This window comes from Spea bombifrons, chromosome 3, assembly GCF_027358695.1.
Source record: "Spea bombifrons isolate aSpeBom1 chromosome 3, aSpeBom1.2.pri, whole genome shotgun sequence".
Lineage (NCBI taxonomy): Eukaryota > Metazoa > Chordata > Amphibia > Anura > Pelobatidae > Spea > Spea bombifrons.
The window spans coordinates 65,661,393-65,675,510 of record NC_071089.1 but is presented as its reverse complement, the minus strand read 5'-3'; the positions used below and the strand labels follow the sequence as shown (position 1 = coordinate 65,675,510).

Here is a 14,118-nt window from a genome sequence, read left to right as displayed (position 1 = left end):
GTAACGATTGTAGCAAGTAATTTACCCCATCTACATAATCTTGGCTAAACATCAACTTTTTCAATTTGGTCTTTAGAAAAAATGTTACAACTTACCTCGAGTCTAAGAATATGAGCTTCATATCCAGACTGGCTCTGAACATGAACATATTGCTGTGCAGTTTGATTTCAGTAACTGCACTGGGAGGCAAGGAATGGCCAACAGCCACCAAGCCCACATTCTGGTAACAGCCATCAAACGGGGACATGTCCAAGCTGTACTGTCGGATCTTCAGATACCCACTGCAGTGTATCACCTGCAAGACACAACATACATGAACATCACACGTGGATCTCACTCTAACAATTCTACACAGCATGAAGCATAAGAAGATTTCAATACTAAGAACACATTAGCCACAATATTGCATCTCTACAGCATTCATAAGAAAACTTGAAGTTACAGTTGCTTTAAAATCTTAAAAATCAAATTTACACAGTTTGCATTTTTTAAAACTATCGTTAATATAGGTACTGTATTGTTATTATTCGTATCATCATCACCATGTATCTATGTGCTTTGCTTCTCCAAGTGGTAAGACATACCTTGTATCCACCACAGGTCAGACCTGCGTTCCTCTTTGCCAGGACACATTTCATCCTCAGAAAGAAGGATCTCTCAATCTCATATTCTGTAACACAGGTGGGTTAGGTGTTAGTACTGTGTCACACACACACACACACACACACACCCATACCAAGTTTTAAATTTTAGGACTGTACCCTGGACAAAGTGTGAATGATAGGGCTGGTGAGCCGTTAGCACTGCTGTCATCTCATCATGATCTGCTGGATGGATGTACTCAAATATACTGTTTCCAGTGAGTTCTACCTGAAACAGGAAAGGACACTTTGTTTGTTAATATTGTTTGTTTATTTTGTTGGTGTAAGCTAGACTCCAACGTATAAATGGTTTATATAGAAATATGTATATTTCTGATTCCAGTCAAGTGAGTGCGTTACATTCTATATCTTTTGTTTATTTATATATATATATATATATATATATATATATATATATATATATATATATATATATATATCTATATATAGGACTTTACAATAGTGTTTCCATTATTTATTATACAAACTAAACACAAATAAGTCATGGTCCCAGATAATATGCAATAATAATAATAGTAATCATAGTTATTATTAATATTTTTTTGTTTTGTTTTAATAGTAAACCCTACAGGAAATCTAACATACAGGATTCACAGTATCTGATTGATATTCCTGTGCACCTTGCAGGTGGAGGGCTGAATCATGTGTCTATCTGGGCAAATAATGACAGGCACTTAATGCATTCCCTTCTTCACACCTGCTAGTGGGAGTAATTGCACATGCACCAGTAATCACGACGTCCTACCTGTGATAAGCCCAGATGAACAGAAGCTGTTTCAGAGATATACATGATTTTCCCATCGGGTGCCACCACAAAGATAAAACCATCTAAGGTCTGCGTATGAAAAGGAGAAAATACACTAAGCTTAGAAATCAACTACCATCAAATGTATTTATCTGTATACTCCGAGTACAGTCATTTAAATAAGATCTACATTTGCAAAGTGCTTGGGTGGTCAGATGTCCCTTCACCCCAACCTTAAACATCTCGTTGTTGAATCAAGCATGATCTTAGGCAGTGTGTGATGAATGGAAAATAGGTTAATAATCTTTTCATTGTTCAACCTAACAGCTTATCACCTGTCATCACTGGGAAGTTATATGCCTCTCCCAGCAGGGAAAATGGTTTTAAGCTTCTGCAATGCACAAATCGCCATCACAGAGTATTCTGCCTCATATTTTAGTGGACTTTGATAAACAATTGAAACAAGTAACAACAGGGGATTCCATTTCTATTTGCCTAAACATAAAGCAAAACACATTTATTTTCAAGCAATGTCATGCTTTTATTATTCAAGATGGAAGGTTTTGATGGAAGGTAATATCTGGTTTCCTCATATGTGTTTTAAGGAATATAAATAACATTCAAACAACAGAAGAAAATATGTAACATTAAGGTAATATTATAAACATACTCATAAAGAAAACCCAAAGAAAGAGAGAGACAAAGAGAGAGAGAGAGAGAGAGAGAGAGAGATAAAGATAGAGGGAGAGAGGGAGATTTTATAGATAGTTTAGACAGATGATAGATAGATGGAAAGATAGATAGATAGATAGATAGATAGATAGATAGATAGATAGATAGATAGATAGATAGATAGATAGATAGATAGATTGACAGATAGATAGATTGCCATGAACAAGTACATATATGTAGTTAACTGAAATGTCTGTGTTCTTTAATGATTAATGGGGGAAACTCATTTTCCATATTTGAATTACCTGTAAAAGATGGGATCCAAGTTCTCTGCCAACATTATCCAAGGAGCTGGGCCGCGCAGAATGGCCCCAAGCCTCTCCAAGCCCTGTAGGGTGAACAGAAGAAAAAAGAGGTAGTGAGATGGTGGGGGCATCGCAATGGTAACGAAATAGGATTAGTCAAAATATGGCATAGTTACCATGGAAACCAACGAATTGTCACTCATTGTTTAGTAAATTGCATCATTGATACATCATATTCCATAGACATTATTAAATAATAACCAACAAAAGGGGAAATATAGAGAGAATGGAACACAACTGCCTATTAATTAAAATGACCCATTTACGTTATAATGTATATTTATCTTAAACAGTCACACTTCACATCATGATGGATGCACAGTGAGCTGAAACATTGCATGTGAGGGCAGCAAAGAACCGTCTAGTCTCCTTTCTACTCCTCATACCAATTCACTTACTGTGGTAGCCTCTACCGTTTATGCTTGGAGGCTCTTCCACTTATCCACCACCCTCTCAGTAAACAAAAATATAAATATCATGCATATATAAAGGAAGCACGATGCCTTGTGTACTGCAAATGTCAAACAATTGGGGGGGGTTGTACAGAGAAACAAACCTGATCAAACGTAATAACAAAAATGGAGCATTATCAGGAACATCCCTTGTTTTTTTATGGTGAGTGCACAGCAAATGGTTAATGTAAGAAAGTAAAAAGGTTTGAAGAATGTGTCCACTATTTCAGCAGACACAATAGTGAGACTGATCCCAGGACTCACTGACATTTGTAGCTAGACTTGTAAGGTATTGAAACTGTTAATTCTGTATCTGCACAGTGCTTTGTGGATGATGGAAAATGTTATTAAAACAGATTCTGTGGTTTCTAAGTGTTTGCCTTCTAAGGCACTGTCACTATCTAGACTTTTTAACAGATCAGGGGAAGTTTTGTACCCCTGTCCTTTTTTTGAATGCTGTACCACCAACTCCTTCTCATCAATCATCTAGCTATGGATGCAATTATAATGTAAATAATTTTAACATTCTCTCATTATACAAGATCTCATTTTTATTGAACTTTTATATTACAATCTGAACCCGCAATATCTCAGTGATTAGAAGTATCCCAAATACATCGACTTAACCACTACACTGGTTTATTTTTTATTTACAGTTCTTTAAAGGTTTCCTTCCAAATTATTATTCAGATCACTGAAGAAAACTAGCAAAGAGACAAAGCTGATACATTGCAAAGCAAACTGTGTGTCCCTCCATTCCTTTGACCCTCATTGACCAGACTCACACAGGGGCTTAGACAGCAAAGATTCCCAATACCACTATCCAAACACGTTTCTTTTCACTCTGCCATCTGGCTCATACTCCTGTCTATCTTTATCTCAGTCTTTTATTATCTCCAACTCCTTTAGAATGCCAGAGTTTCACACTCCCCCCCCCCGAATCTAGTGGGGGATTTATTTCTTTGCTTATTTAAATTAGAATGAGACCACCTATACTAACACCTCATATCCATCTATCTATCTATCTATCTATCTATCTATCTATCTATCTATCTATCTCTCTCTCTCTCTCTCTCTATATATATATATATATATATATATATATATAAATATATATAGATAGATACATACAGATGCACTATAGATAGATAGATACATACATAGATAGATACATAGATGTATATATACCGTATATAGTATTCGAATTAATGTAATTAACCGAACTAATGTTCTTATTCTAAGCACAGTTTATAACCCTATAATCAAAACTACTATGCGATTGAAAGCTCCTTGGAGCAGGGCCCTCCTTACCTGTTGTTTCTTTAAGTCAAATTGTTATGTTACATACTACTTGTTATGTCCTGTTTACCCATTGTACGGCGCTGCGGAATATGATGGCGCTATAATAATAAAAATAATAATAATAATTCAGAATGATCGTTGAAAATAATAATTGGGAATGATTTGCTGAAATCAAAATGAACAGGAATTTTTCAGAAGGTGGCCAAATTACAAAGACAACAGGACCTTAGAAAGTGGGAAAGCGATAGTTGTTTATTAATCCCAGGTGACTGTTCTAATTACTATGGTCTTTTAAACAGGAAATCAAATGGCTCTGCACAGTTAATGAATAACTTGCTCGCATTTATCGGTTAATGATAGATCTCGCTTTCTTCCCGTAGACAGGGTATATCCAATGTGTATAGTGCCCTGAAACCCACTATTTCCTATAGAGGATACACGGTTAACCCCTTCAGTGCCTTAAGAGTGAATACACATTATATGCCTCTAGGTAACACCCCCCCCCCATTATCAGACAAATTCTTAAATACATAAATCAATCAATGTAAATAAATCACATGCACTAGGTGTATATAGATTGCCCGTATAATTAAATGCATTTAAAAGCAGGGAAAAGTCTGCACATTTTAAACTTTTTCTCTTCTTTTACTTTGTGATTTTTGCACTTGACCCACCGCATCCAAATCCCGTAAAGTCTTTGATTAAGTCTATTTAAAATAAATGGAAAATCACCACTCTTTTTTTCCCCAGGATTACAGTGGAAACGAGATCTAAAGATTCTCTTGTAATTTGGAGTGGCTGCCAGAATAATGGGCTCCAAGAAGGACCTAGTAGCTTATTGAGAGAAAGAATAACTAACCACTAGGTCGTTTAAAGGCAAAGAATTTTCCCAGCCACTTTGAATTCACTGCAAACCTACACTCTTTAAATAAACCATACATACACACATACATCTAAAAATCACATGTATATATATATATATATATATATATATATATATATATATATATACGGTATATATATATATATATATATATATATATATATATATGTATGTGTGTGTGTGTGTGTGTGGTTTTCTGTAATATAAATATATATATATATATGTGTGTGTTTTTCTATTATATATGCATATGTGTGGTTTCCCTATAACATAATATATATATATATATATATATATATATATATATATATATATACATGCTTTTGCAACTATTAAGATTTTTACAGCATAATGTGCAATATAATAACAGAAATAACATGTAATAACATATATACATAGAATGTGTTTTTGTATCTGCTATTATTAGTAGTTTTATTATTATTATTATTGTTCTTATTATTTAATATGATTCCTCTTTTTACACGGTTATGGGCTCAATATAATTGTGAGTTCCAGCAGCGGTCTCACTGTTCCCATCCACTTGCCACGATTGCAGCAATCTATTTCCATTTAAATACACCATGACCCGTGGATTACCTCAATGGACTAGCTTCACGGTATGTGTAATTTCCTGAAAATGAGATTTCGATTTCTAAAACAAGAAACCAATTAGTAACCAAATGAGGCGGAGTAGATCCTGTAAAATTGCCCTAATCCCAGAGGCATGATTTAGGCCAGTTGTGGGCGAGTGAATGATGAGCAGCGCACAGGCTGTGGGCTCCAGGCTCATCCCGGCACTCTGTGCTGCAGGGAAATTGATCGCACTACTTCACAATGAATTCTTACTAGGACCCAATATAGATTTCATCCCCTGTTACAAACTCTTATAAGCCAATTCATTAGGACCTCTTGGAAAGGATATCTCCACACCACTAGTGATGTGCAAGTACTGACAAACACAGACACACAAAGCGACAGTGTTATCTCCAACCGTACAAAAACATGGAAATCTACAACACTCACTGCCAAGACACAATAATTGCTCTGATCAGGTTAGGACACAAAATCCAATAACCGAATTTTTGAATGCCATCATCTAAAACGGAAAAGTGAATTTTTTACGTGAATATTTTCAACTGGAATTTTCTACAATGTATCGTTGCCTTGGTTTATAAACTGATTAAAATCCAATTTTTTTTGTCTATATGACAGAAGTTCATACGAAAAATCAACGAATGTAATAAATGAAATACATACATTCGTGAATAAAAAAAATAATAAACCTTCGGGAGCCAAAGCAAACCCAAATGGTTTAATTAATTAATGTTGAATAAACAATACTAAAGCCGAATGCTATAAAATCATTAAACACAATATTTACATTCAGTATTTATGGTGAATTAGATGGATCTACAGATCTTGATTAAATCTAGGTTTAACTCTGCAATATATTTTGACCAGGTTTTCATAAGACGTGTTTTATCTCACTTTTATATTTATAGAAGACCTACAAATAAATTTTGATGCTGATAAAGATTACTAATAACTGCCTATTCGGTTTGGTGTTGTCAGTCTTAGGCAGCACAATGTTAAATGTCTACAGCAGAGTGTAGCCAACTTGTTAAAAGGGCAATGCGTGGGGGGCATTTGATCCCGTTATTTGTGTTAGTGGCAAAGTTCTAAAAGTCGAGTAGTCACCATGGAAACCATTGGTAGATTCTTCCAGAACATTTCTCACCTTGCCATGAAGTTGCTCTTTTTTAAATAATGGTTCATGAAAATCTTATATTTGTCAGAAATTCATTTTAACAAATAACACTAGGTCAGACAGTCGCAAATGTTATAAATTCCATCTTAATTCTAATTAATTGCAACTATTATTATATTATTATTATTATCAAAAACAACAATAATAATAATATAGCGCTATCATATTTAGCAGCGCTGTACTATCGGTAAGCCTAATATAACGAGTAGCACATAACATAAAAATGTGGACTTCCAGAAACAAAATGTAACTAAGGAGCTTACAATCTACAGGATGCTTGGTAAATCTAACTGGAACAGCTCTGTTCGGAAATGTCTTGTGATCTGAATCTGCTGCTTTGCCACTTTGATATATAACATTATAACATATTATATATATAATTATATATATAATATTCGGTGCACTTTATGGTAATATTATTAATATTATTATTTATTGTTTTATATAGCGCCATCAAATTCCGTAGCGCTGTACAATGGGTAGACAGGACATAACAAGTAGTATGTAACATAACAAATTGACTAACAGAGACAACAGGTGAGGAGGGCCCTGCTCAAACGAGATTACAATCTATAGGGAATATACATTTATTTGATTTTATTTTGATTAGTGTAATAAAACACACTTTTGTGATTGGAATGGAGCATTACCTTACTGATGTGGTTGTTATTGTTTGCTTGCACCCTCTTATAAATTACTTTTCTCTATTTTTTACCATAATGCAAGATATCTGGGGTGAGTTACACATTCGTAAATATTTATAATTAGGAACCATTGCAAAATTGATAAGAAAGAGTTGGCATTCAATATTCAGTAAATTATTCCTTTAACATTTTGGCAGGTCCCCAGTTCCAGTTTGCATAACACTGGTGTCTTCTCTATAAATAGTAATGTTTGGTACATGATATATTTACCTAATGATCCCCATGCTGTCAATGGTAAACATTCTAACTTGCTAAGCTTGGAATGGGAGCAAACAGAAAACCGGCTCAGATAATGAATTGTAATATGCAGTGATGTGACTTAACCAGCAGAATACATGAAAATATCACTAAATCCAAATCTGAATCTCACAAGGGTCAGATAACCCGTAAGGACATAAGTAACCCGCAGCCACTAAGGCAAAGCCCCAAAACAAGTCCTAGAATTGTTGTTTTTGTGTGTGCAAGGAACCACAATGCTGCATGCCTTACTTGTTAGATAAAAGGGTGATGGACAGTGACTAGACCCAAATGGTCCTGACTTGAAGTCTCTGGCTTTGCAACTGGTCTGGATTATTTCATCTATACTACTCAGCTTGTAACTAATTTACCCTACTTCTGTTTCAGTGTGCAGGAGTTACATGTTGTGGGCTTAACACATTTCCGTGTCAATGATTAAAGGGTTAAATTTATTTGTGTCTTTTCCATGCACCTTAAATTCACAGCTGAGATTTCTTTATAACTATCAACCTTTTAACAAATGCCACTAGAGATTGGTTTGTTTTATTACCCAGAGAATATCTGTGTGCTTCTGCTAGACTGGGTTTTGAGGTTCCATGTTTTGTTCCATTACATTATATGGAACTTCAAACCCCAGTCTAGCAGAAGTACACAGATATTCTCTACTCAGATCTCCTCAAATCCTTTTGTTCTTCAGGAGATGGACTTGTGATTAAAGTAGCCAATTGGTTTATAATGTGTAATTCATCTATCAGATATCAATCTATTTCTTTTTTTAAACTGAAATGTTTTGCTAAAACAAGAAAACAAGAACATTGGGGGGAAAAAGCATTTAGCATCTTAGTATCCCAAACCCCATAGATATACCCAAATGTTCCTGAAATCTGAATGTAGCATGCATTTTAGTATATTTTACTTTTCAATAGCAATGGCTAGTTAAAAATTTACATAAGTGTCTATCCTTCGTTTATATGACAACACACAAATATATTTATTTATTCATTTATTTATTTATGAAATATGTTAATAAAGAACAATACATTGAGATTTCAATCTTTTTAAATATGTTCTAGAGAGGATATAGAGCACAAAATGAGAAATTCAGCAATATAGTTTTAAATTGCAATGAAAATGAAGTGCACAAATGACCAATCTACTCTATGAGTTGTATGCACTAAAGCAGGACATTGTGGGTGAGTTTGAAGGAGAGTTTCTGGTTTCAAGTCAACTTTTTTCGTTATTAAAGGCCATCTGTAACAGATAACAGATGGACATAATTACTAATTAGCATCTGAATCAGAGATCATATATATATATCTATATATAGATATATATATAGATAGATACATATATGTTGTTTCACTTTAACCTCTCTGATGGACAGCTAGCCTTATAGCAGCCTTCCAATAACTGAGCTACTATAGTGACTGGTAATTCGACAACATCTTGGGGGCAAAAGTTATTCAATCCAGCCCCCTGGGAAAATTATGAACTAGTTTTGCTTTGTATATGCCTTGAACACATTGTATCTAACCATAATATTTCTCCCACACAATTAACTGGTGTTTTAACATATTGACCTTTTCACTTTCCTGATTGAACTGACTGCCCCAAACAAACCATTGGACCCCTGAGGTTAATTATCCATGTCAAATCCCATAGCACTTACACCTTATTCTTCCCCCCCGCACACCCAAATCACTGTAGTCTGTATGCGCTTTGGGAAACCATGTACCTTCTTTGAGAGTTTATGGTGTTGTCAGGGCTGATGGGTGGCTAAAAATGGCATCTTAAAAAAACGATGACATAGAAACATGCAGCTAGAAGGATCTGCAGATCAAATCCCTTGTTTCAAATAACACACCTTAGAATTCATTCACAACAGGTACATTCAGACCTCTGTGTTACTCTTTTTTGATCTCATGTCCTTTAATCATGTGTTGTATACTCAACTGGCTTCACAATTTCATTATACAGCCCTCTTGGGGGTTCAAGGTATATAATTCATACACAGAGACAGAGAATCTGTAAATCCAACAAACGATGGGGTCTGTGACTGCAAATGTGTAGCTTTTAAAGGGGCAGCATCACATTAAATTAAAACAAATTAAACTTTGAATAAGTTTCTATATACTCACTCTAAAATGAATTTGCTTACTCAGGATTTCTAAAGCAATCAATAGCCTTTAAATGTGAATTCTAATTCAGAATGTCTCGGTTTGTAAAGGTTCATACATATTAATAATATTTAAGAATATGTCACAGTAACAATAAGACGTTTTAACCTTATATTTAGTCATGAATTTAAAGGACCCTCTTCAAAGGTAAGGTAACTGATTTCTACAAATCCAGATCTCTGAAATATTTTATTTCATCATATAGGAATTGGGACTGCATTACCTTTAAATCTCCCCCATTACCAACCAAGCAATAAGTATCAGTTTCCAAGCAACAACACAGAAACCAACGTGAACTATTACAATATTATGGAAGAAGAAAAATATTACTGTAAAGTGTATTAATAATGTGTGCTGAGAGTACTTAACCCTGAGAGCATGAATCCTAAATTAAAATAGCAATCTGTAAAAGTCGAAATCAGGCAATTATTTACACGTGTGACAAAGGTCATTTTTTGGACATATTACAAAATAAGTCAGTGGCATATAACCAACGATTTTATACCTAATCTAATCTCATTTTCTGCTAAACAGAAAGAAAATCCATTTCTTTATTTGAAATGGTTAATAAAGTATTGATAGTGGTATTGTACTATTTTACCAGTAATATAGTAATATGAATAAACATGACATTTATGAAAGGTACAGTATTTGTGAATGGAAACTGGGAAAAGCACAGCTTTCAGATGAGAATGCCCCACACTGAATATAGTTGGGAAGGGTTGCATGCAAAACCCACGCAAATCCACAGCTGCCAGCACTGCAAGGGAAATTTGCAGACATAAACCACGCTCACTACAATTGCTGTGGACTGCAATTCCCACCATCCTCAGCCAGATGGGCGCTGTCTGGGGCAATCAGCCTCTCCATGGTTTCCACGTTGATTGCTCCACATTGAGCACCACATCATGCCTTAAAAGCAGTATTTTTAATACATCTGTCTAGTGTTCTGTATTTATACATCGGTTGAAAGGTTAATTCTCTAACAATACTTTGTATAATTTGTAATTGTAATATTTTGTTCATCTTTCAGATGAATTGGGGTTCCCAGATATGTCCTTATGGTTTTCAGTAACCTTCCCTGTGATCTAATAGTTACAAGTAAAACCCTAGTATCATACTCTGTAAACACATTCAAGGTAACACATCGCCCACAGTGCTAGTAGGATGGCAGAGTGCAAACCTGGTTTAAATATTAATGGCACTAAGAGGTCTATTATACATTTGTAAACACGTTTTACCTCTGAGAACCAGAAGGAAACCAGACTACTGTGTCTGATGTGGCACTTCAATCCATGGAGATTAAGCTAAATGCATTGAAATTATTTATGTATTTTATCTGGGTTTATAGAGGTGAAAGTAAAGAACGTTATATTAAACATATATATAAAAAAAATAGGTCCTGATAATATCCACATTAAAAATACTCCAAACAAAAAAACAAAAACCAAAATAGACATAGAAAATGCATATGCTAATTGTTTAATAGAAGCGTTAAATAATGACCCGTAAAATGCGAGTTTATTCGTAACAGATACACCTTATGGGGATAATTCTTTCTTTAGGTAGCAATAAAAATCATAAAATACAATCAAGCGAACCAATGAAAAAATATCAGTTGCAATGCGAAAAAAAATACAAGCCATGAAACATTTTGACATTAAAGTCACTGATACGGTAAACTGCTTAACTATTATTTTATCAGCGTGGATTTACACCTGAAACTTCGAAATAAATGTAAATAATAATAATAATAATAACAATGTAATCGTTAGAATATTTGAGTCAGATTGTATCTGTCCATCTGTCCCCAAATTATGAAAACTTCAAAATATCTAGTCCTAGCATATTATATCTGATTTTTTTCCAGCAGCCTTTACTTTTTTAAAAAAACTTAACTAAACAGTTTTCCCGAATTTCTGTTTTTTTTTCAGGTAATTAACGATCACATACATATAGGATATGTTGTGTATAAAGGATCACGCCAGGTAAATGAATAGAGTTGAGATCACATCTTTATCTTCAAGGGACCCATTTATAATAAACCGATCCCACAAACTAAACACTAACGAATCTCATTTGGAGCAAATGAATGCCTGCAATAAACATACAGTAAGTGACAAGTGCTAATTGTTTGGTCAGGATGCTATAGGAATATATTTGATAATAAGCGATGCCAATGGTATGGTGGAGGCGATCAATTAAATCCCTTTACAAGTGTCATAACTAATCACTTGTGGAGAGCGTTTTGGATGGCATGTTTAGTGCACAGTACATAATGATGGCAACTAAAACATTTTAGCATATGCCAAGCACAGGCTAGATAGTGAATAGGTTTTCATAATTTACATCGCTTTCAATGGTTAATGGCTTTACAGAATCAGTGATCACATTTGGGTAATCGTATTTCTTATTTTCAGGATCTGGTCTGCCCTATGGTGCCCACATGATTGGCATTACAGGGAGACGATCAGAACCAGATCCATGGATATGTATGCCTATATTTGTCTGTACTATAAACGTTTACGTGTGCCTACCTATAGAGACTTAGATGTATATAATGAAACTGTATATATATATGTGGATGTGAAGATTTATAGATTTTACCCCATTCACAAATAATGCGGAGTGTTAATTTGCTGAATTTGATTGTTTGATGTTTTTATCTTCAGATGTAATATCTGAATATTGTTATATTAACACGAGATAGCGAAATATATATATATATATATATACATTAAAAGGAGTAAGGAGCATTACTTGAAAATAGTGAAAAATAGTGGTGAAAATGGTCAAAAATCGACTATGACAAACCCTTAATTACAGAGGTAAGCTACCAAGTATAAACAGTAATACACACCTAGCATAACACAGATCATTTCTTCGTAGTATAATAGATGTACTTTCCATATATCTATGATACAGCAATGCTATCCCCTGGTTACAACTATTTATAGGACTTTATAAGACCTAAAGAATACACATCGCAGATTTATGTGATTAAAAATACAGTTATATTTAGTGATAACTCTAATATTAGTAATTAGTCCATTAACGGAACACACAATCTGAAGTATGCATTTAACAATCTACGAATCCTGATATGGGGACACCACAGACAAGAACAGTCCCTGCTGATCTGGGGCAAACATGTTGTATTTATAGGGTTATACACACATATATATACAGATGTAAATAAAGAAATCCTTCTATAGACATTTTTCTATAATTATTATTGCCCAGTACTATGTAATGAGAATGAATGGTGTGTCAAAGTTAAGCTCCTTAACAGAGCAAATAAAAAGCATATAGAGTTTGTGTGCAGTTACCTGTATGCTGGAAGCCTGCCTACAAGTACCCTCAAGTGCAGCCTTTTTAGAAAGCACCAGCATGTAAATCACTTCTTTTGTAGTCAATGTGCTTATTTTGACTACAGTTTTTAAGCTAATTGTGAAGTCACCTTCCTGTAGTACTCTCACATTAACAAGCAAACCAAGAGTGTCTAATTTACTTAGGGGCAGGGAGCACATGCACAGGAACAGCATTTTTTCTCACTGATCTAGTCTCATGGCACATAGAATGGTACACTGAGGTTAACTATATACCAATTCTTTCACTCATGCTTATTGCTCCTTTTCCAGGAAAAATGTGTTCATGGCTGCAATTAAAAATCCACCAATAAGGAAAATATTAGAAAATTGTCATAAATAGAACTATATTTTAGTGAGATGTGTAAACAAAAAACAAGCCACACATTAAATATTTAAATATTATATATATATATATATATATTTATATATATATATATACGCTCAATCGGTTGCCACTCAGTATCATGTAAATCTCATAGTTTATATATTGTATTAAAGATTCATTTCTGACCATCATTTTTTTACATCAACATCAAAAGAGGGATTAAGATTGTAAAGCACCTTGAAAGTAAAACCGACTCTTCAAGGCATGGAAAGCAGTAGAACTTCTATTAAAAAAATAAACAAGGTAACCTAACACCTTTTAGTTCACCTACGAGCAACAGAACAAGCACAACAGTCTAACACGTGGGAATGTGCATTAACCATTCTACTATTGTCTTTTCCAGGAAAAAAAAACATTATTTAGAAAATTATTTTCTGGATCCGACGAACCACATC

General features: G+C 34.3%; 1 protein-coding gene across 1 annotated transcript in view; it reads right to left on the bottom strand.

Annotated features, from left to right (window-relative positions):
* SIM1 (SIM bHLH transcription factor 1) overlaps window positions 1–14,118 on the bottom strand; it is a 34,674-nt gene that overhangs the window by 18,376 nt on the left and 2,180 nt on the right. The window contains exons 2-6 of the mRNA XM_053459690.1: window positions 2,385–2,467; window positions 1,408–1,497; window positions 762–870; window positions 585–670; window positions 96–295 (exon numbers count right to left, since the gene is read on the bottom strand). Coding sequence (XP_053315665.1) covers window positions 96–295; window positions 585–670; window positions 762–870; window positions 1,408–1,497; window positions 2,385–2,467 — 568 coding nt within the window. The remainder of the gene's footprint in view (window positions 1–95; window positions 296–584; window positions 671–761; window positions 871–1,407; window positions 1,498–2,384; window positions 2,468–14,118) is intronic.